The sequence below is a fragment of the Rhinolophus sinicus genome, linkage group LG05 (genome assembly GCF_036562045.2).
Source record: "Rhinolophus sinicus isolate RSC01 linkage group LG05, ASM3656204v1, whole genome shotgun sequence".
Lineage (NCBI taxonomy): Eukaryota > Metazoa > Chordata > Mammalia > Chiroptera > Rhinolophidae > Rhinolophus > Rhinolophus sinicus.
This window is the reverse complement of record NC_133755.1, coordinates 82,291,967-82,316,410: the sequence shown is the minus strand read 5'-3', so window position 1 is coordinate 82,316,410 and position 24,444 is coordinate 82,291,967. Positions and strand designations below refer to the sequence as shown.

At 43.1% G+C, this 24,444-nt stretch overlaps 2 protein-coding genes across 11 annotated transcripts in view; one reads left to right on the top strand and one right to left on the bottom strand.

The window, feature by feature from the left end:
- Nucleotides 1–16,364, bottom strand: part of ANKS1A (ankyrin repeat and sterile alpha motif domain containing 1A) — a 171,181-nt gene extending 154,817 nt beyond the window's left edge. For 2 of the 8 annotated variants that reach the window (XM_074332831.1, XM_074332833.1), the window contains exon 1: nt 16,092–16,363. In XM_074332831.1, the coding sequence (XP_074188932.1) occupies nt 16,092–16,279 (188 nt within the window). In that variant the 5' untranslated portion in view covers nt 16,280–16,363. Of the gene's footprint in view, nt 1–16,091 lie in introns of all 8 variants that reach the window. The other 6 variants (XM_019738740.2, XM_074332834.1, XM_074332832.1 and 3 more) reach the window with 5 other exon arrangements.
- A 218-nt stretch (nt 16,365–16,582) lies between these two features.
- Nucleotides 16,583–24,369, top strand: TAF11 (TATA-box binding protein associated factor 11). 3 transcript variants are annotated; one of them, XM_019738733.2, is made up of 5 exons: nt 16,585–17,909; nt 20,962–21,110; nt 22,531–22,618; nt 22,946–23,042; nt 23,841–24,369. In XM_019738733.2, exons 1-5 carry the CDS (start codon nt 17,739–17,741, stop codon nt 23,900–23,902), a joined length of 567 nt encoding a protein of 188 aa, XP_019594292.1. In that variant the 5' UTR covers nt 16,585–17,738; the 3' UTR covers nt 23,903–24,369. The 3 variants fall into 3 exon arrangements, with proteins under 3 accessions (XP_019594293.1, XP_019594292.1, XP_019594291.1); XM_019738732.2 differs by having other exon boundaries at nt 16,591–17,909; nt 23,710–24,369; XM_019738734.2 differs by lacking the exon at nt 22,946–23,042 and having other exon boundaries at nt 16,583–17,909; nt 23,710–24,369.
- The last annotated feature ends 75 nt before the right edge of the window (nt 24,370–24,444 follow it).

Sequence of the window (24,444 nt, the reverse complement as noted above, 5' to 3'; positions counted from 1 at the left end):
TACAGCCTCCCCTCCCCTCCCCTCACTCCCATGCAGCTTCCGCTCCTGTGTGGCTTTACTCACGGCTCCACAACAGCTCTTTCCCACGGAAGCTTCTCCCCTTCTCCCCTGGCTGTTCCCTTTTCTCCTCCACACCAGTCTCCTACCTGCTATCTGAATCTTTGACTTCCTTCAAGGGCAGGGCTCAAGCCCAGAGCTGGATGTGGCAGGGGAGGGAACTCCAGACCCCCCCAGCCCATTACCATCTCTCCTCTTCTGAAATCCTGTAGCACGATCCACATCTGTGGCTACATGGCCGAGTATCTAAAAAGGTGGCTGGACTCCCTCTGTCCAAATATGAACAACATCAGTTGACATTATTATCTTCCAGCCACTTTTCTAAGTATTTTACTCATTGTACTTACTTAATCTTCGCTCAGTGTTACTATACGGGAGGTACTATTATCACACATCAGGGAACTAAGGCAAAGAAATCAAGAAGGTTGTCTGTTATTTCTCAACTGGTTGGTGGCAAAGGCAAGATTTGAAGCCAGACAGCTTGACCCCACAGCCACTATCCGAGAGGGTCTGTCTGAGTTTCCATTTTCTTTGAAACACTTTTAGGCTTACAGAAGAGTTGTAAAGATAGTACAGGAAAGTTCCTATATGCCTTTCTGCCAGCTTCCCCTGATGTTACATCTTAGATAACCATGGTACATTGACCAAAACTTAAGAAATTAACACTGACACAATTCTATTAACTAACCCACAGGCTTTATTCCGATTTCCCCAAGTTTTACACTCAGGGCCTTTTCCTGTTCCAAGCTGGCACATTACATTCAGTAGCCATCATTCCTTGGCCTCCATCTGGAAGCTTCTCAGTCTTTCCTTGTCTTTCATGATCCTGGCACTTTTAAAGAGTACGAGTCAGGGATCTGGGAGAAGAATGCCCTTCAATTTGAGTTTGTCTGTTTTCTCATGATTACACTGAGGTGATGGATTTGGGGGGAAGAACACAAGAGGTGAAGTGCCCTTCTCAACACATCCTAGCAACGGGCAAGTTCTAGCAACGTAACTTACACGGTGGCGTTGACCCTGGCCACCTGGTGAAGCTGGGAGCTGCCAGGTTGCTCCACTGTGAAGCTGCTGTTCTTCCCTTTCCGTGTGCGGTTATTTGCAAGCCAGTCTCTAAGTTCACCCCACACTCAAGAGGAGAATTCTAGATGTGGGCATGGGCTGAAACCACCACAGTAACTAATAAATATTTTAGGGAAGATGCTTGGAGGCCAGGCAAATATTCTGTTTCTCCTTAAACTGTCACCCACTAATCTGAGGCTTCATTGATAGCGTTTGCCTTTAGCTAAGATCACTGTTAATGGTGACTTTCTAGTCCCCACATTCCTTCTACATTTATTAATGGAATTCTTCTGAAAGGAAGAGCAATCTCTTCTCCCCCGTTTATTTATCTAGTCAATCATTTACATCATTAACTCAGGGATATTTATTTTATTCTTTGGTTTATAATCCAATGTTATTTATTTTGCTGTTCAAGTTGTTCCCGCTTTGGCCATTCAGAGCTCTTTCGGGCTGCTTGCTGTGTTCCTTTGACAGGCCCTGTTCTTTTTATTTTCCCTGCTGCAGTCCCGGAATTTCTCTGAGGAGTTGATAGGGCCATTTTATCATTGCTCTAATCAAGTCAATGGCTTAGGGGAATTGACCAATTTTGTACTCCTTTGTCTCCTAGGCAGTACACTTAACATTGAGTCATTAGGCACTAGTCAGTATTTGTTTATGAAGCTCCAAGGGCAGAAAGAGCAAAGGCCTGCTTACACACTCACACAGATGAGAGGGCGGACTTCCTTCTCTCCTGACTACCCTTCTGGTTCACAGTAAGAGTGATAAGCAGGAGTTCTTCACCCCAAGTCTGACTCTGCAGCTGTTTTCAGACGTGCTGATGCACCGTCCTTAGGACTCCTATCAGGAAATGCTACCAACACTGCCCTTTTTTATGGATGGGGAAACTGAGGGTGTCGTGCAGGGCAGCCTGCGGGGCCTCCGGTCCCGCTCCCCACATAAGAACACAGGACACGGTGAGGCCAAAAAGGAACACCCACGGAGCCATAGATAGGGGAGTCATACCACTATATTCTCTCTGGCGGCTGGGTTGGACACACGCAATAATAACCACACGATCCGCAATCCGCCATTCACTACCCAGCCAGCACCTCCATACGCGAGGCCGAGAGCCTGGAAACCGCTCTTTGGGACTCTGTCCCCACAGAGGTGCTTCCACGATCACACAGCTAGAGGGTGGCTGAGGTGGGAGCAGCCAGAATGCCCCTGAAAGGACGGCTCTCCCAGGCCCTTCCCCAGAGGCAGTGTTTACTCTGAAGGAGGAACGTTTCTGGAGACAGTGTTTCCTGCAGACTGGTTTTCTGTCTAACCCATGTCCTCTTCCGTCCAGAGTTCAAGGGAGAGACTAGAGGATAAAACTAAGAGACCTATGTTAAGTACTTTCCAAACCCCAGGAACCCAGACAGATGTAGGCCAAGCTAAATACTCTATGACAAGAAAAACTTAAGGCTTTTCACTTCAAAGATTTCATTCAGGTGTCTACACATCAAATAAAAGACTAAAATCAAAATCAATGAAGGTGGGAGAGACAAGATTTAGATTTTGTTCCACTCAAACCCAGATGACCACACGAACCCAAAGACCAATCTCAACCTCTTAGTACAAATACTAAGGGAGCAATGAGAATCAAAGAGGTTAAAATAAATGTGAATACAGTCAAAACAACAATAAAAAGGGGGAGGTTAAGCCTACATATGTCAGAGTCCCCCAAGTCCCAGTAACAAGGAAACCTGCTGCCAGCCTCATTCGTCATGTGAGGGCTCCAGTGACCTCATTATTTCATCACCAAGAGAAAATCATCAGAAAATACTTCAGCAATAGGAAGCATGTGAACAAACATGGCAATAATAGTGGTTACTAGGTTATTACATAATATTCACATGTTTTCAAAGATGCGGACTTGAGGTCCAATCTCACCACGGATTCAATCCATCAGAAAATGCTTTTCAACATGGTGATTTGGCTTCTGAAGAAGTGGCTTATGGGCAAACTGCTTAGCAGAATGACAACCAAACAGCACAATAAGCCAACTGGAAAGCACCATTATTAAGATTAAAAAACAGAAGTTATAAACAATCAATTTTATAGATTATAATGGAACTTCCCCCCAAATAAATCCTGGGTTTAGCTTCTACTGGATCATCTCATTAGAACTAGCAGCATTACACAAAACGTACAATTACATATGCACTCCTCTCAGCACACAGGTATTTCTAACGGGCTGTGAAAACTCACTCAAAAGAATTAGATCTTCATAAATATCTGCCAATTGAATGAGAAGCGAAGGTATACCTGGGCTGCCACTGTCATCAATCAATTCGCTCTGTAAATGAAATGATATAGTTGACAAGAGTAACTGTTAACGAGCGAGGTAAACAGAGTGATGGTAACTAAGGAGACTAATAGATCATAATGGGTAAAAAAAGACACTGCAGAAAAGACAGCTGTCATTTTTTGGTCGACAAAACAAAACAGTAAAACTACTAGAATCGTGATTTCTCATATACTCGCTCATTAAAAAGAAAAACCGCTGAACTTTTAAAGGAAATCACTAAATCCTGGGTCATTTACTTAAAAACCTTTTTGAAAGTCTGCCCTGGGTCTGCTAACAACACGAAAGGACTGCTGATGAGTGACTCGCCAGAAAACTATTCTCCAGCGAGGCCTTAAACATACAATTACGGAGATAGCAATAGATTAAAAAGTAACAGATCTGGAATGGCTGCCAATTCCCACATCTGAGATATTTTCATTTGTAGGGAAGAAGTGATGGAGCTATTCTAGTGCGGCTAAGCTCATGGGCTCCGCAAGGGCTCTCAGAGCTAGAACGCCATCCTTTCCTCGTCCTTCTACAACCTGGGGACCCAGCCATCTTTCTGGCGGTCACGATCTCCACATAAAATGGCTTCTAAAGTCCTGGCAAACAGAAAACCTCATTTGCGGGCAAGTCACTTAACCTCTGAATCTCATCAGTAAAGTGGACCCTAATGTCTCTGTCACAGGATCGTGAGGGCCAAAGCAGCAGGGATTATGGAAGTGACAGTTCCTGTCCCATAATCCCAGGCTTCAAACTAGCATCAGCAATCATTTCAACCAGCCAGATACCTCTCTCTGAAAATCTTTTTAGGGACAAACTAATTGTTTTTTGGTAACGTAAAATTTGGCTGTAAAGCACTAATGAGAGCGTGGGAGGGGAGAGAACTGTAAAAAGGCAGAGCTGGTAGCAATGGTGAGAAATCACTGCAAATACAGGCCTCTGGTTTCTTGCCAATTGTTCAGATGGCTTCCCTCGGACACACGCTGGCATCGGTAGTACATCTGGCAGTCATGCGTCCAAAACAAATCTTTACCACTTTGAACTTGGGGGAGGGTCCTGAATTTTCTCAGATGAAATTCATGAATGTATTAACCTGCTTGAGAGGAAGACGAGAATTTTCTAGAAATTTGAAAAAAACAAAAGGGGTGCTTTGTTTTTCCTCTTCATGAGCTACATGGCATTCCCCTATGTCTTCTAAACTAATACATTAGTTGGCATAAATTTAAAGACATTCCCCTCATCTAACTTTCCTATATTCCAGGGAAATTGCCGATGATTTTTTTAAAAACCAGCCTCTCACTTTATGTAGTCAAAGCGTTCCAAAGGGATGTTGTGTTACATTCTTGCATAAAACGAAGAGCAAGGACTGTGGAGCCAGTCTGCTCAGGTACAAAACCAAGCTCTACCATTTACTAAGCTTACTGCCTTGGCCAAGTTACTTGACCTCTGTGCCTCAGTTTCCACATCAGTAAAACGGCAGTAGTACCAGTGTCTTCTCCCAAGAGTTGTCATGAGGCCATAATGAGTTAATATCTACAAAGTGCTTAGAATGGTACATAGCACAAAGTAAGTGTTATGAAAGCAACTGCTGAATTAAACTAAATAATCCCTAATTAATCCTTTTGGTAAAATATTACCTAAGTGATGGTTTGAATCTCATCCAAGGAGACTGAGTCCTACAGGCGGTCAAATGCAGTGCTTTAAAGCAACAGTTTTGGGGTTAGAGAGACCTCTCTCTCTGTACCCCTCTGTGTGGTCCTGAGCTGGTCACTAACCTCTCCCTGAACCTTTGTTTCTTCATCTGTAAAATGGGAATAACAACAATTATCCAGCAGGCATGCTGTGAAGGTAAACTGAAGAAATACTGATGTAAAGTTCTTGGCACCAAGAGAGCAAAGTATTAAGTAATCAAGAGAAGCCCCTCCCCCCCAAATACATGTGTGCACAGCCGCCCACAAGACAGTCTGCAGAACAACTGAGCTGTTGTAAATTAACTTGTGAGTTAACTACCTCAAATACTACAACATGGGCTGGGCTTTGCCTTGAAGCTTTATCAAGGGTGTGGGGCAACCTGGAGAAGCAAGAACCGGGCAGCTGGATCCAACCAGGACAAGAGTCATGCACTGACTTCATCAGGCTGGATGGGGACAGGAGTGGGGAACAGGACGCCCAGTGAGGAACAAAGCCAGGACGGGGCTGCCCTCCAGGACCACCGAAGAGCTAAAGATCTCAAAACAAACACCAGAAAGCCGAAGCATCTCCCTGTTTTGTACGCTTTTCTGGCCATTGCACTTCTTATAAATAGGTCTCGACTGTATTTAAAAGGAAAAATAACTTGAGAAATGGATTGTATTTAAAGGAAACTGGAAAGAAAACCACAAGGAATGCTTACTCAGGTGAAAGGAAAACAGTCAACAGCTGCTGCACTCAGGCAAAAAGGACTGTGGGAGGGGCTGAAATCCCCTTTAAGAAGGATCTTTCTAAGGTTAAATAAAGCACCACCTCCAAACACAAAAAAAGCTACTGTTTTCTGAATACCTGATACCTCAGGTGACAGTATCACTTTTCTATCTTTTCACAGGTAACAAGTGAGTTTCCAATTTTTTTTTAAATAAAATGTGCCTTAAAACAATCACAATCCCTGAGATTTTAAGCTTTTGCTATGACTGAAAAGAATTGTAACGAGGAGATCTGACTATACACATGCAAAGCTGAAAGTCACAAAACGCACACAAGGATAGATAATAAAAATTTTTACTTTCTTAATCCTATGACGGACAAGCACTTCATAATCCCTTTGAAATGTACAAAGTAATGCTCCTAATCCAGTATCAGTGAACGCTTAACAAATGCTGACTACTGGTACAAATGTTAGTGGGACAGACACTTGGAGCTGCTTTTCCAGTCCCAGTAAAAGACCTGACTGATCTCCACACATCATGTTGCTTCCAGTCGCTACGGGCAGGGATAAGTCTGGTGTAGCCATGACCCCGGACGGACCCCATCACATGGAGGCAGAGCCACAGCCTCCGTCTTGCCAGAATCATGACTGTCCAACAAGGTGCTGCTAATTCTTTGGCACTATGGCGTTGAAGTGTTTTAAGATACACTTTCCTTTCTCCGTAAAGGAAGTTCAATATATTTCTTCTCTTTATTTTTATTTTTCATCTGAACTAATGACAATACTCTTTACAGAATCTAAGAGCCCAGCATGAAAGTGCTATGAAGTCAAAGTGACGGAGCTGGATGCTATCACGGCTTTATAGAGGCCGAGATCTCACTAAGATAGAACCCTGGCTGTCCCAACAACTGTAAAAAGAAAGACCAGTGAGCGGTTCTATGTGCTATTTTATCACTTTTAGACTGACTCTAGATGTGGCATTTGTCAAGCCAGCGATGGGGAAATCTGAGCCAAGGGAGAAAGACCCAGACCCAGACCTCCCACCCCCACTTCAAGCACATAAAACCAACAGATAAAATACAGCCCCCCAAAATGCTTTCATATATACAGTTGAGCTCCGAATCAAGAAAATACACAGGTGTCAAAAGAGGAACTCAAAATCAAAGCTACAAGTGGGACCTCTGAATGCAATAAATCAGAAATCAACAATACAGAGACAGGAAAATGTGCTCAGTACACTTAATAAAAGACAATTCAACTGACTCTTCAATGTTTATGTAAAAAGTGTGACATCATGAAACATATTCAGAGTAACAAATGAGACTAAATAATCTAAGTAACAACTCAGTTTGATACATCTAGATTCTTCTCTAGAGCTACCCATTAAGCTGGTGGAAAATACTGTGGAAAGTGGGTCTTCCATAATTGCAACCTAAAGAAATTTGGTTACTCAAGTCCCTAGAGCACCTTTTTAAGGCTTTCTCACCTATAGCGTCATCTATCCCAGCAAGAAACTAAAATCAAAAGGAAAAAAAGAAAAAAGATTAGAAGCCAGAAGAATTAAAATGCTTGATTTGTAAATAGCCAGATGAACCAGGACAAACTGGGGGACTCTGAGTAGAAATATCACTCAATTAAAATACACAAACACACACAACACCACTTTATTACAAAGCAATTCAGCTGCTTTTCACGGTAAAGTAAAATAGTCTAAGTGTCTCAGAGCACATTTTAAAACGATCATTACGGAAGCACAAATATATTTAAATAAATATGAGTTCATAATGATATTTACAAAAAGCTCATTGCACACCTCTAAAGACTACTAGGAAACCAACTCGATCTGAAAACTGGGAAATAAGGGAAACGAGTCACGCACTGAATCCTTTCCTGCACGAACTGTAGCTCAGGATAAAGTCATTGATCACAGGCGGTTTCTCTCCTAAGTTTCTCTCTGAAAAGGAGTCCACTTAAAAAGGGAAGAAGGTCAAACAGAGATCAAAACATCACCATTTTGCAAACTCTTTGTTCAGTCACGGATCTAAGCAGGGATGTCAGTGGCTGCCGACATCACACAAAGACTAACCTGAAGGAAGCACACGTCCCAGAGGAAGAAATCCTGCCACAACATTTGAACCTGAATCAGACCAAGTCTCTAGGTCTGATTTCAAGCTTACAGGAAACACGGGGGATAGATGAGCGTGTTAAATGACACCTCAGGACACAATCAGCAAAACCCAACTGTGAGACGTGGGGTAAATGACGCTTTTTCTTCAACAAGTAAACTGGAAAGAAAGCAATGACAGAGGTGAGACGCCACAGATTTGAAGAGATTTAGACATATCAAGAGAATGCAATGTGTGGACCTTGTTTGGACACAGATTTGAACAAATTAACTGTAAAATATAAAACATTTTGGTCAATATGGAAAATATGGACCCTGACTGACCAGACATTTGATGATTTTAAGGAACGACCATTTTTAAGGTGAGATAATGGTATGGTGAATATTTTTTTAAAGAGTCCTTATCTTTCAGAGATACATACCTAAATAATACGATATATAGGATTTTCTTCAAAATAATTGCGTTGAGGGGGGTGATGAAAAGAAACAAAATTGGGTATACGCTGATAATTGTTTTATTGGGTATATAAGGTATGTAAGGATTCATTACTTTATTCTCTCAACTCCTGTATGTTTGAAATTTCCCATAATAAAAATTAGAACTACAAAAGAAAATGGTTTTTCTCTCATTCTGCTTAGAGCACATTGCTTGCTCCATGCAACTGTATGATTAATGGACCCTCTTCTTGACATTTTACCTCTGAAGAAGGACCCACATGGCCTCAACTTGACCACTAAAAATCCTGAGCCTGCACAAAGGCAATTTTCTAAATATAAGTAGCATTTAGCAGCAGTAGATCAGTACATTACTTTCCAATAATCAAAAGGACCCAGGAGATAGAAAGGGCCTCCGAATGATTAGAAGAGCCCTCGAATTTAACTGCACATATGATGGTTTGCAATGAATCCTCAAATTACATCTACTATCCTACTGAGTATAGGAAATGTTAGAAGCATGAGTGTGCACAAAATCTTATCTACAAGGATGTACATTACAGTGCGACTCCAATAGCAGAAAACTAAAATCAAGTTCATGTCTAATGGCAGGGAAAGGATTAAATAAATTACAGTTCATACACACTGTGGAATACTACTTACCCATTTAAAATGAGGTTGAGGAGAATAGAAAATAACAGGAAAGTGTTCACAATATATTAAATGAAAATTTGAGACAATGTATGACATACTCACAATAATGTCATTTCTGTTTTTAAAAAAAACAGTTTGCATAGAAAAATGACCAAAGTATATACACCAAAATTACAACAGTTAATTTCTTTAGGTGGTGGAAGCATAGATGATTTTATTTTCTTCTTTGTGTTTTAATGTGTCTAGCAATTTTTCTAAGGCAAAGGTCCATTCCCTTATCTACAATACAGACATCCAAAAAGCTCTGAAAATACATTTTCAAAAGTTAGCGGCAAACTTGTTTGGGTACAAAACCTGACCTGATAAGGAGCTCTTCTTATTTATCCCATTTACGGTGACTGTTTACGGATTTCGCTGCAGAAATGTATTTCAGAGTGCTGCCCCAGATTCCACGAGGGGCTCAGTATCTCCCTCCGATATTCTGGATTCTAAACCCCAAAGCTGCAGACAGGAGACGACTGTGGGCTTGGATCAGTTTGTACCTATGCCACCATTACCATTTTCAGGCTTTTGAAAATGGGACGCATTGAAAAGTTTGGGAGCCTCTGCTATTCCTATAAATTTTAAAATGGCAACATCGATCAAAAAAGATGTCCTTAATAAACAGGATTATCATTCCGGATTCGTCAAAGGTGGCAAGCACCGGGCTCCCATCAGGGGATTTGGGCAGCCAAGGCTTACCAAGCCCTAGGCACGTGCCAGGCACGACGTGTCTTCTACAGTTTAGCTGGCGTGATGCTGCTTCAGCAGGTAGGTATATCCCAGGCTCGTTTTCAAATGGAGACACAGACGCTCAGAGAGGGTACCCGACTTGCTAAGCAGAGCTGGGTCAGAACCTGACGCTTGGCGGCTCTGCTAAGTCAGGAAGGTTCAGTCAGTCAGCCAGGGGGCGGTTGTGCTGCCTGGGTGTCACCTCCACCGTGTGTAGCAGTGGTAATAACATCGCAAGTAAAGCAGAGACAACTGACTTGTTTTTAAAAACTCTTTTTTGATTTGCAAACTAAACAAACTTGATCTACAAATTACTAAGAAAGGATACATCAGAAGCCATACCATGTAATTTCTAATATTACTACCATTAACCCTAACCACACCAAAGGTATTTGAAGATGTTCTATGAATGTAACGATATAATTTTCCAGACCACAGAAAATCTCCCAGTAATCTTTTGGAAATCAGTGTGGGGAACAGTTTCTGAGGGCTCTCCAGAAAAGACCAAGTTCCTACCCACAGGAGAGCTGACATTCCCAGGAACAAACTCTCCACTATCTACTGTTGGGGTTTCCTTCGTGTCTCTGGGCTATAATACCCAGTAATTACGTTCCCTACTGAAGACCAAGGCAGAAATAGCCTTGACTTCCTTTCGCAAACCCAAATTCACAGCTGTTTGGGGTGAACAAACTGGGGCGGGGGTGCTGAAGGGATTTTTCTGGCCAAGGATACGATTTTCACTGGGACCGTAACCTCCCAGGACACGTGAACATGCTGACGCTGACTGGATACAAATCAAATTCTTCAGACCACAAGACTGTTTCACTGTTTCCTGTCTCTAATTTTTGTAACTAAGACAGTAAAAACTGAACTTCATTTGGAGAAGACAGAAAAAAAGGGAGCTCTCTGACTTAATCAAACCTCTGCTAAATTATCTTTTACTACCAGTAGATGCCCTACTCAGTTTAAAATTCTAGATTTGTAGATATACAAGTAACCACACAGAAGTCATTTCCAGGCATGCTGTCTTTTTTGTTTTGTTTTTTAACCACATTCTGCTTTAGAGAAAGCCAAATGTACAGCAATTCCAAAGTAAAGAAAAAGGGCTCCCAGCCCAATAAAATCATACTTAGAAGTATTTCAAGAAGCCCTTGAAAAACCATTTTAATGAATTAAGCAGGTTTAGTGGAAGATCCAGAAGATCCTAATGGGATTGTTTTGCTTTGTTTTTTTTTTGTTTGTTTTCGCATTCTCATGAGATCCTGCTTCCAGCACCTCCCATTCTACAATCCTTACAGGGCTGTGTTTCCCTATTCCTTAGGATGTTAAAATCATTTTACTCAAAATAGGCACATTCAAAAGAAACCTGGTATGGTAGGCGGTGGGGGGGCGGGGGAGGGTCAGCATGAGAAAAAGCTATCATGTCATTATAATTTTCAGGCTACAGAGTCATCCTGGGGGTGAATAAAGAACCATTTCAATAGAACGGTTATGCTAACCACTCTCTTTTTTTTCTTTTTAATTCTGAATTCCTTAAATAAATACTAGGGATCTTTCTTAAAAACAATGAATAACTTGTCACATCTTGACATTTTGAGAGAACCTGTAATTGTCCCCAAAATGGAGTCCATTTTTCAAAATTTTTCATTCTTCATTCCTTATTTCAGAAACTTTTCCTACCTTTGGAAACTCATGGGTGTTTTTTGGATCGTCTTCATACCCTTCAGCCCAAATGGTAGCATATAAGCTAGATTACAGCCACATTCATTGCTACCTTTAAATGTCAATGTAAATAAATGTCTGTACATTTTCAGATTTCTCCAGCAAGCTTCCTTGGCTCCTTCTTTGCTCATTCACCCTTCTCATGCTTGACCAGTTACGTACAGAATTTTCCTAAACCATGACACAATCTACTCCTCAGTCGTGGCCTTTGGTTTAGTCTCTCTGTGCTTCTGAACCCTCAGAAGTGCATTTCACTTTACATTATTCACATGCACTCACCCACATACATCAGTATTTAGCTCATAATTCAATTTACCGTTTTAAGTAATATATGTTTTCTTTCACCATTTCCTTTTCTCAGATCTTTTTGCCCATTAGTTGATAGAATTCACTTTTAACCCAAATCTTACTGTTTTCTCATACAGAAGTTGCTTTCCTGGAAATCATTATAACCATAAACATATCAAACTCTCCATCACGTGAGAATTTGAGTACCTGTTATGTGCCCATAGCTAAAAAACACCGTAAGTTTAATCCAGTGCCTGTCCAAGCCACAGACTGAAGGCATGCACCTGTTCAACAATTAGAAAATGATACAGAATTATATAAAGTAAAATCCATGCTATCCAGAACCTCTGTAGGACTAGACTTTCTTTCTTTCTTTTTTTTTTTTTAAGGCGGGCGCAGCTCACAGTGGCCCATGTGGGGATCAAAGTGGCGACCTTCATGCTACCAGCACCATGCTCTAACCAACTCAGCTAACCGGCCGCCCCCAGGACTAGACATTTTAGATAGCTATGGCTTTCTAGGTAATGTATTTATTGCTTGTCCTTTCAAGTAACAAAAGTTATATTTGAATCATTTTGGATAAAAAACTAAAATATGTTTTTCCTACTTTCATTAACAAGCTATAGTGAACATAATTTAATCTTTATTTATGGCTAAGAGTCATAACAAACAGAAAGTAGAGCACTAAGCTCTAGTAAAGTGACGCCGGGGGCCTAGCCAGGTGTACAGGGGTATATCTATCTATCTATATTAATAGTCTCAAATTACCAGGGGGTGGGAAAATGCTAGATTTTAGTTGCTTTTTCTGTCTCTTATTTTGTCAATCACACAGACATCATACGACTATAAACGCTATGCGGGAACAGACCACGTATTGGGAGAGAGACTGATTTTGATAGAGTACCTACTATGGGCCAGGTCTGAGGTAAACTCTGCAGGGCATCCAGCCATGGGCCTGGCACAAGGAGACGATGGGTAAACATCTGGGAAGTGAACGGCATTAACGTGCCTGCCTGAGCAAGTCCTCTCCCTTATTGTTTCCAATCTGCCAAGGCTTGGAAAACAGATCCCCACGTGTGAAGGAACGCCACTGAAACGTGTCTGGCAAGGTACTTCGCACACAGCAGGTACAGCATGGCAAATGGGACGTGCCAACTGAACTGAGGGCTAACAGCGAGCCCTCACAATATGCCAGAAATTGTGGTAAGTTTCTTACACACATTATCTAAGACAATACCTGTAAGACGGGCAATATTATCCCCATTTTCCAGATGCAGAAACTGAGGTTCAAAGTGGTTGAGTAATTTGTATAGTCAGGCAGCTGGTCAGTGATGGCAGTGGAACTTGAACCCAGCCAGTGTGACTCCAGAACAAGAGGCCTTAAGCCTGATACTATCCTGCCTCTGCATGTACAGTAACTAAGGGAAGGTCAGAGCACATGAAGTTTACAACAACTTCTTTATTTATCTGGAAGTATTCTTTGCTGACTTTCTGAATCTCAGGTATGCTCTCAATTGGTGAGGGTTACTTTACGTAAACATTATACTGATAGGCCAAAGCAATAAACTGAAATCCAGGCAAAGTATAAGTTGACAAGTTTCTATACACCGCAGATGACGAGTTCCAAAGAAGCAGGAGCTTGAGAGATCTGTGTGTATTAAGGTGGCTGGGGGGGGCTTTAAGAAGTTAAGACTAAGCCCAAGCAGAGTAAGAGAAAAGGGATAGGGTGAGAGAAGGAGCATTTTGTAGCTTAAGAATAAGCACAAAGCTTTTGTGGAATGGGCAGTGGGGGGGGGGGGGCGATCATAAGTAGGTGACTAGATGAACAGACAAACACACATGTGCTGTGGAACATCTATATCCACCGCGACTGTAGGCTCCTATTCCTGCCAGCTTTACTTGGTCACTCAAACAGCTGGACAAGTTTAAGCAGCGGTTGGCAATACTAGTGGGGGTAGGATACGGCAGCTAAAGCAAAGGCCAATTCTGAAACTGTGATTCCACAGCTCTTGCTAAATAACCCAGGGTCCCCAAGCTGGGGAGTGTGGGCATCGTGGACCTAACCCTCTATTATTTCCAAACCTAAAAAGGCAGGACATGCTGACCTAGGGATTATTTAAATGCATGGTTTCATTTGCTCAGAAATCTTTCACTAGGTTGAACCAGAGTCACCTCTAATTAATGACACACCTAGTGTAACAAGTGCCTGCAGATCCTCCCTGCCCGTAGGAGTCACAGGGACGAGAGGCTGGGCAGCTCTCAGGCCATCGACCGTCTACAAAAGACACAGACGCAAGTCAGGAGGAGTTAACTCCCTTACACAAGGCAATGGAGACACCACCTTCCACTCTTTATGACACACTTATTAACATAGGCCCAAAGTGAAAACATGGTGCTCAACAAAGACTTCCTAGTCTCGCTTAACTGAATCCTCAGCCGAAGTTCCACCGTCTCTGAGTGAGAGCACTAGGAGTAACTTGGCCTGTACTTGAAGGCAGGAGACGTGTGAAAGTCTCTCACTTCAGCAGGATACACTGGGCGTTAAGGTCCCTCTGGCAAACCTCCAACTGCTACATCATTCAACTCATTAGAGACAGGCAACTCCAAACTTGTATGGTCTTTCTCTCATCTCTCAGACATCAGAAGTGCAGAAATGTCCAAGGAATCCGGGGAAGATTCAAAACCCAATTCACACATTCAAAGTACATTTATTCAGCACCTGTGAGTTGTCAGGCACTGATCTAGGGACTGGGAATATAAACATGAGAAACACTTAAGTCACTCTGAAAACTGGAAGCTTATCCACCCATCATCATTTCCCTTAATCGTGCCCAACCGTTCAAGGCTCCAGGCAGGAAGTTCTTCTGGCGTCCCCCTCACACCAAATAAGGCTCCTTTCCCACTTCCGTGCGTGCCATCTCGGTGTGCCCACCTGGACCGCTCTCACTCGACTTCACCAGCCGAATCCTCACTTCCTTCAAAACCAGCTGAGGTTCCTCTCTTCCTGGAAGCCCTGATTTCTGTCTCTTCCCAAAGTGATGCCTCATTTCTCTGAACTAACAGTGACGGTATGAGTACCACCATCAGTTTATTTAGAAATGGATTGTTCTCTGATACTTTTATTTACTCAACAAATCCTGAGCACCAAATGTGTGACAGAATTGTCTTCGGGGCTGCAGAAATTGCAGCACATGGTTCGCCTCCCCCAAAGAACTCCTAAGGAGAGTGCTTCTCTTAAACTTGCCTTTTCAAACCTTCCTGTAGAGAGCTTGGTTCCTACTCCATGCTTAATACCTACCAATTTATTAGAGCCTGAGGGTTCCTTCGACCAAGCTTACCCAAATTGAAGTTACATAAACTAATGGGGAACAAAAGCAAACCAAGCCATTTCTAAATGAACTTCCACTTCTTAAAAACCTCAAAAGAACAAGGAAGGAAAAGAAAACAGGCTATGAAAGTGCTGCTGAACCAACACATTTTACTCCCTGACAAGCCCCCCTCCAAGCCACACAAAAGTGACCTTCTCCTCTCAGTCCTTACAGCTTAGATTCAAGTGTTTATTTTAACAACAGACCTTGGAAAAGTTTAAAGCCTCCTTGGATAGTTTCCTAACCAAGTCTTTCTAAAGCTTTATTTCTTGATGAGTAAACCCCCTGATGAGTCCCGCATATGCCACTTACCAGACTAACGCAATGAGGTTCACGACAAAGAACCAGAATGTGAGCTGCACGCACAAGAGCAGCTCAAAGAACACTTTAGACGTGATAAACCCAGCGACAATTTTAACATAAACAACAAAAGCCAGATCCTGCAGAGCCCAGTGGAAGGTTCCCAGTTCCCAGAAGAAGGGAATCAGGATAATTTCCTCCAGGGGAGCCGCGAGATTCTGCAAGACGCGGTGTTTCTGCAGGAGGTGAGGGAGATTTAAAATATACATATATTGCTCTGAAGTGGCTCGTTAGCCCCGACAGCTGGCACCCTACCGCGGGCGAGGGTGAAGCCGGGCTGTGCCATGCGGCGGAGGCACCACCTGGGCACTCCCACCATTCTTCGCAGCCGGGTCAGGACGCGACACGGGACGAGCCCGGCGCCGCTCGGACCCGCACCGGCGACCCTCGCCCTGTGGGCCGCCTGCCTTCGCCCCGGGACACCCCGAAAAGCCACCCCACCCGGGTCTCAGGACCCTCGATCTCTCTAGGGACCCAAGGGACAGACGGTGCAGATGGGCTCTCGCGGCGGCTGCCCGGCCCCGGCGCGTTACCCACCTGAGCAGACTGGAGAGGGGATGGCTCGAGGAGCCCAGGCCGCCGCCGCCGCCGCCGCCGCCCCCGGAGCCGCCACCGCCGCCGCCGCCCCCGAAGCCTGAGGAGAGCCGCTTCCCGGACAGCAGCTTCTCCACCGCCGGGAGGTGCCCGGTGCGGGCCGCCTCCAGCAGCTCCTGCTCCTTCCCCATCCCCAGGGCCACCGCCCCCTGGACCCCCTTCCCGGGGCCGTCGCCGAGCCTGCTCGGTCTCCCAAACTTTCCGTCTCCGGGCAACGCACCCCCCAAACCGGCCGGGGACACCACCCCCCTCCCCCCCGCCAGCCCCCCCCCCGAGCGCGCCACTTCCGGGATCCGGCGTCACGCGTCACCGCGCCCCCGCGCCCCGCCCCCTTACCCACCTAGCTGGGCGGGGCTCGGCGGTTAACGCAGGTGGCTGTGGTCGGTACCTACTGGACTTGGCTGAGCGGAGGTAGGCCTCCGGGGGCGAGAGGAAAGCGCCATGGGGGCGCCCGCTGGACAGGTGGAAGGGAACAAACAGGGCCCACCTGTGTGCGCCTCCCGAACTGCGCTCCTTCCCCAAAGGTTTGGGAGCCCACAGGACAGGAAATACGGTAATGCGTCCCGGCAGCGTAGAAACAAAGAGAGAAATACGGTAACGCGCACCTACATTGCCTAGTCCAGTCTTTCCGCACGCAAAAATTAAATATGTAATGAGTGTGGGGACCTAGTGACACACAGGTGAATAAAATGCCCCGTACCTCAGTGAGGGAAGACAGGACATTTTTAAATAGAAACATCTGCACTTCATGCTCCCAACCCCTGAAATGGCTCCTAAAGTGAAACAGTCAAAGGAAAGACCTCCCTCCGGGTGGAATTTGTTTCCTCTTACTTTTGATAGTATTTAACCAAGCCGACATGAAAAGTCAGGTTAGTGAAACCGACCCTGACCTTGAGTACTGGTGAACTGGGAAAATTGTTTAATTGGGTATAAACTATGTCTGTTTTGTTTCTGGTACGAGCACTGTTCCTGGCTGAATTAGGCTCTCGAAGTAGTTGTGGAATGAATAAATGGATTGGGTAAATTCTGTTCAAGCTATGACTTTATTTTAAGGTGCTTGAGGAAAAGAGAAATGCTGCCAATTCAGTATAAACACAGGCCCGCAGACTCTCCGATTGAACTATATACTAGGAGGCTGAGTCCCTGCCTAAAAGCTTACCAGGTAGCCGCGTGCCACGACACGCGCGCACCACGGAACTGAGTTTTCTCCCGTCCCCAAACTTTACTCTGAGGAAAGCGGTTAAGGAAGGAGTGAACGACATTGCGTTTTCAGAAAGGCGGGAAGGAAAAAGAAATCCTTCGATAAACAATACAGCACTTATTTACAAAGGCTGGCTTCCCGGGATGGAAGATGCACAAACTAAACTCCCTACCCTCAATTTTCCCTCTCCCCACCGCCATCAAATCTGAGTTAAAACAGAGCCTTGAGGTCCTCCAGGAGCGCCTCAAAATGACCCTCCGAGGAGCGGTAGAGGTGATGTCATCGCAGCGCGACGACAGGAAGTAAGCTTCTGGGCTGCTGTGCCGCGCGCGGTCCCGAGCTTGTGAGGGTGACAGCACCGCGATCTCCTCTCCCTTATTCTGGAGGCGATGGATAATGCCTGCGAGTCGCCCACGGAGAAAGCTGGGGAGACAGGGGAGTCGGAGGAGACGGCCGCTGCTCCCGGGGGTCCCGGGGCTACTGACACGGACGGAATCCCGGAGGAAACTGACGGGGACGCAGATGGGGACTTGAAGGAAGCTGCGGCCGAGGAAGGAGAGGTAGGCAGAGATGTGTTGATGAGGCCGGAGGAGTACGAGATTGTGGTACTGGCTGCTCGACCACCTTCTTGGTCGATCCCTCCCAAGCTAAGATAAGTCGAACTCACCAGGACTCCCTCTAGCTCTGCAGTCGCGCAGGCGGGTAGGTGGTTGGAGGAGACAAAACTATAGTGTCCGTTCGGTTCCGGAGACCCAAGCACTGGGTTAATATTTTTAATCCCCGCCCTTAGCGATTAAAGCTACTTCTAAGGGAATTTTAAATAGCGTCTTGGTTTTACTGGTGAGGAAATTGGGATCCAAATTCATATTGAGAGGGTGCAAGAGCTAGAACCCAGGATTCCTAGTATCCCTTTCACCGCAATATGGTTTCTATTAAGATGTTGCTTAAGCATAACTTTGTTATTATAGGCTGCAGAGTCGTTAAAGGGAGATTTTGAGTGAGTTGCTGGTTTAGTCACGTTCTCCCCTTCTTGGGAATTTACTGCTACCAGTGACCTGGGTGCCAATGTCCAAGGGTCTCTATAGCATAAACCCGCGAAACCCATCAATTGTGCCACCCAAAAGCTCCGCAGTGTTACCTAGCTGAGCATCTGTCGGGACCAGAATCTCAGCGTTCTCAAGGTTCCATTTCTAGAGACAGAACCTTGGGATCTTAGAGCCATGAGTAAGGGACTTCAAGAGGTCATGGAGAAGGACATTGGATTAGAGGGAAACAGCCTTTCAGAGCATAAAGTTGCATCAAAATATATAAAGTAATAACTTTTAGAAAAAAGTGATTAAACTATTTTAGAAGGAACCTTTAAAATAGATCTCAAGGACAAAAAGGATTTGAATAATAATTAGCGTACATACAGAAATTTGCACCCAACAGAAGATGAAATTCTTTTATTTTTTTGATGCTTCTGAAACACTTTTAAAAATTGCACATACACCAGACCACAAAGAAAACCATAAATTCTTAAAAGTAGAAATCATAACGGGCCACATCCTGTGCAATACACTTGAAATTAACGACAGAAAACTTCTCCTACCCCCACTCCTCCCCAAAAAAAACTAACACCTGGACATTTTAAACTGTTTTCTAAATAACCCATATATTAAAGAAATTAACAGAAGACACTACATCAAATTCTATGGGGTTTGACCAAAACCTTATTTAAAGAAAAATTCGGGGGCCAGCCGGGTGGGCTCAGGTGGTTGGAGCGCCGCGCTTCTAACACGGAGGTGGCTGGTTCCATTCCCACATGAGCCAGTGAGCTGCGCCCTCTACAGTTAAGGTTCTGAACAACAGCTCTCCCTGGAGCTGGGCTGCGGTGAGCAGTCGAAGAAGGTTAACCCGGCCTGCTGCTGCTGCTGGCTGCTGTGTGCTGCCATGGGCTACTGTGTGCTGCCGTGGACATCATGAGCTGCTGCCGTGGACATCGTGAGATGCTGCCGTGGACATTGTGAGCTGCTGCCGTGGACATCGTGAGCTGCTGCCGTGGACATCGTGAGCTGCTGCCGTGGACATCGTGAGCTGCTATGGGCTGCCGTGGGCTACCGTGTGCTGCCATGAGTGGCGGGTGGCCAGCGTGAATGGCCAGCAGCCGACGAGAGCTGCCATGAGCTGCTGGGAGAGGCTGACCGATAACCGGCTACCGACTGCCTGGGCTGTGGGGAGCGCAAGGCTCATAACACCAGCATGGGCCAGGGAGCTGTTTCCTACATAACTAGACTGAGAAACAATGGCTTGAGCTGGAGTGAGGGGGGAGTGGGGGAGGGAGCGGAAGAAAGGGGGTTAAAAAAGAAAAATTCATAGCCTTATATATTTTTATTAAGCAGGAGAAATTGAAAATAAGCACCCAACTTAAGAAACCAAGAAAAAGGAAAAATAAACCAGAATGTAGGAACAAGTAGTTAATAAGAATAAAAGTAGATGTTAATGAATTAATGCTTGCAAAACATAAGAAATGATAAAATAAAGACCTGACTATTTGAATGTAAATGCACAACATTATGAAATAAGAAAGGGCTATATACACTGATATGGAGATCTATAATGTTATAAAAACACTTTTAATGTTCAAATTTTAATTTTCAATAAATTTGAAAATCTAATAAAAATGGCTTATTTTTAAGGAAAATATAAATCAAAATTAAAGCACAAAGAGGTTAGAAAACTTGTATAAATCAATAACTAGAGAAGAAATTGAAAAAGTTGCTAGACGTAAACTAACCTCACTCTCACCTACCCCTCATATTCCTTTATGAGTTTAACTGTGGGTTCCTTTTTACGGAAAACAAAGGGTAAATCCCGTTAATGAGGATTTAATATTGGTTTGTAATATCCTTAGATTCTGTATTAAGTTGGAGGGGATGAAGTTTGGATTTTGATTTTTCTGTTATTAAACAGATGTTAAACATCTAGCATGAGTTAAACTGTGTAAATGCTTTAGTGGGGAGAGATAAATAAGAGACAAACCTATCTTCAAAAAGTTTTCGGTCTAGTAAATATTTGCATGATGCAATAGAACTAAAAGGTAGGAAGAAAAGAATATCACATGTGGGAGAAACTCTCTTAAATGTTCCAAATTAAAAAAAACACTTTTGATGAGAAGAAGCCTTCTTTTTAATATTCTTTCTACATGGAATCATCAGTAAAGAGATCTATAGATTCGAGGCAGATGAGCTGGCTGGATGGAGAGGAAGCAGAGGAGCTGGCTGGATGGAGAGAACTTTTTTGACACCTCTAAGAATGGGGTCAGTAGACTGGGCTCCGGGGAGAGGCTTTCATGATCTTTGTTTGGCATCTTATTGCCCATGTAAACAGATATTGGAGCTATGATCATAGCTAACTGGAAAACTGGATTATTTAGCTGGTTTCCACAGCTGAGCTATAAACTTCTGTAGGAGAGATTGTGTATCTTGTACCTGACATTGTAGCCAATGTCTGAACCAAAAAAACGACTGAATAAATGGATTTGTTGTATTGTAACGAGAATGCTGTCTTCTTACCCTGCCCAAGTCTGAAAAGTAGGCCAAATATATAATAACACTTCTTCCATCTTCTCAGCTCAAGAGTCAAGACATCTCGGATTTAACAGCAGTTGAAAGGGAAGATTCATCATTACTTACTCCTGCAGCCAAAAAGCTGAAAATAGATACCAAAGAAAAGAAAGAGAAGAAGCAGAAAGTAGATGAAGATGAGATTCAAAAGATGCAGTAAGTCACTTTCTGACCTTTCCCCACTGCAAGGTTCTAACTGGACCACACACATTTTTCTTGGCCTTTAATTTTTTTTTAACTCAAAGCGATTAATACATTGTATGTCATAGAAAATATAAATAAGTAAGAATAAAATATCACCTTACCACCAAGATAAACACTGTTCATATCTTGATGTATATTCTCCAAGATAGTTTCTATACATATATATCTCTAAATTTAAGTTTTCAAAGATGTTAAATTCTGTTTGTAACCTTTTTTTCACATTATATATGGTGAATGTGCTCCATGTCAATAATTACATATCTAGGTTTTAATTTTCTTCAAAATGGAAATAGTTTTATTATATTTTGATTATAGAAGTAGTATGGCCTGATTGCAAATAATTCAAATAATACAGAAAAATAGAAAAAAACAATTACTCATAATCCCACCCACCCAGAGTTTATCCAGGGTATGTATTTCAGTATATACCTTTTCAGATTTTTAAAAAAATGTTTGGTATATATTGCTAAATATTTTCATGTCCGTAAATATGCCCATAAGTCATCATTTTTAATGGCTGCATTGTATCGCATCATGTGGACGAACCATAATTTAACCAATCCCTGTAGCTGTTCTCGTGTTTTGATGAGTATCTTTGAGTACATCTCTGCATAATTGTCCATTTGCTTCCTAAAATAAACTAGAAGTATAATTGCTAGTTCAAATAGTATGAATATTTTCAAACATTTCTAAATTCTTCTCCAAAAAGGTTATTCCACTTCACACTCTTATAAGCATGTATGAGTTTCTGTCTTCCCATATTCATTAGTACCATTCTTTTACTTATCTGTCTGGTTTATGAAAAATGTTAATCTTGTTTTAGTTTGTCATTTCAGTTTCTTTAATAGTGAAGGTTAATTTTTTTTCTATATATATATTAGCCATTGATATTTTTATAAATTTTCTAAAATTGGTATGGTTGTCTTTTATTTTATTTGAAAGAATTAATTATTATAGAGTATTAACCCTTTTCCGTATGTTTTACAAATATTTCCCCCTTATTCATTAATGTTGAAAACTACTAGTTTGAATATAAATTTATATATTAAATTTTTACCATAATGTGAAGTACAGTAGGTAGCATTATGGGGAGAGAGCCTAATGCTGCAAACACAATCTATATAGTACGATACAGTGACCCAACATAGTTAAGCTTTTGTTCTTCGCGAAGTAAGAAAGGAAGTTATGTTTCACACATCCTCAAGTTCCTTAAGAGCAGAAATACTTTATCTTCATTCCTCGTGAGCATTACGCCTCATACCACTGATCCCTTGAAAATTCTAATTGTCCGAGACTTGATTTTATTGATGTAATAATGTACCTTAAGCATTCTTTCTTATAAGTGAACTTAATTCCCTGAATCTTTGTCTAGAATCCTCGTTTCTTCTTTTTCTGAGGAGCAGCTGAACCGTTACGAAATGTATCGCCGGTCAGCTTTCCCTAAGGCAGCCATTAAAAGGGTAAGGATGGACTATCACACTTCACTTCCATCAGCAATGAGAACTGACGTAGACTCAAAGGTTATGTCCATTGGCATTTGAAAATTGGTGGATCATTTAGGCGGGAAAATAAAATTAACATGTCCGTCAATCATCTGACCAGTTGCAGTTTTGTATTGCAGGGATAGGGTCTGGACAAAGAGAATAGGTCATTATACACCTGAGTCCTTGTTTTAATGGTCTGTTTCCAGAGCAGCCATTAGTAACACATTTTCAGTCCGACTCATGGGTACTGTTTCTCAGCCTGTCCCTGACTATTGCAGTCACCGTCTTTGTCCTTCTTTCAAGCTGATCCAGTCCATCACCGGTACCTCTGTGTCTCAGAATGTGGTTATTGCCATGTCTGGTATTTCCAAGGTTTTCGTCGGGGAAGTAGTAGAAGAAGGTGAGTGGTGTTGGTATAAATACTGGATTGAACCTGTGATGGTCTTATTTGCAAAGTGTCTCTATTGAGGGACTTAATAAGGCACCTGTGGGGGTTTCCATGTACACTAGAGGTTGACCAAGGGGGAGCTGTGTATACAGGAGAACATGACCATTATTCCTTGAGTTTCCATACTGGGAGGCAAGGAAGCATCTAGGAAATCTCCCCTCCTGATTCCTGCCCTCAGCCCAGGGTGACAGAAGCAAACTTGGCATTTTCCTCCAATGGATTTTGCTCCTTTCTGCAGCCAAAAGTAAAGATTCAAGAAATCACTGGTGTGGGAGGGAGTTAACTCTGATGTTCTGACCCCTGGGAACTGCCCCCTCCCACCCACCCACCCACCCCCCGCCACCCATCATTAAACAGCCTGGCTGCTACCTACTGCTAATCTCTAGCTAGTGAAATGTTTTCTTTTTTTAAGCAGAAGATGTTTTCAACTATTGCCTATGATAAAGCCTGATATGGGATATTATACTACAGCTAACATGATCCCATTGATTTCATAGCATTCTCGTAAGCAGGGGAAATGTCTTGGTTTATTTCCTTAGCAAGCTTAAGAAGAGTTCATGAGAATTACAGTTGATTAATAACCTCTGGTGTGATAATAACTTCTCCTTGCCCTGTTTAGCACTGGATGTGTGTGAGAAGTGGGGAGAAATGCCACCACTACAACCCAAACATATGAGGGAGGCTGTTCGGAGGTTAAAGTCGAAGGGGCAGATACCCAGCTCAAAGCACAAAAAAATCATCTTCTTCTAGACCAAAGCCTCGGCAGGCCTGGTGCTGAAGGAAGTACAGGTTTCAGACTTTGGATTGCATGACTTTCTGTACTGGTGCTCTGGTCTCTCCGTCCTCCCAGAATTCCATGATGGTTTTAACATCTTTCTGAAAACTCTGCTATTCATCACACCTATAAGGCATGCAGCCTGTTTCATATTTGCCTTGACTAAATATCGGGACTTCTTCGGGCATTCGGAGGCATGTAACTGTCCCTTGGCTAGTCGGAAGAAGGCCCACGGGCCTTAAGCATCTTCCGGACAGGGAGCTGCTTTTAGAGAGAAACACTTTCCAAGAGAACTTTGACGGTTTCGCACTGAAGTTGCTAGGACTTAGGGTGTTTCTTACATCTGGTTTTAAGTAGGTGAAACCACCAGAAACTTGTGACTTGTGATACTCTCACATGAAGGATGTGGTGATAGCAGGAATAGTGGGATAGTTTGTCCCTATAAACATTTAAGATTGTCCTATGGATTTTGGTGAATCATCATTAAAGTGTTTTCTAACTTGTCATATGTGTATTCATTTTCCGTCTAACCGGTTGGAATGCGGGGGAGTTCATCATTCTTTGTTTGGTGTCAGAGTA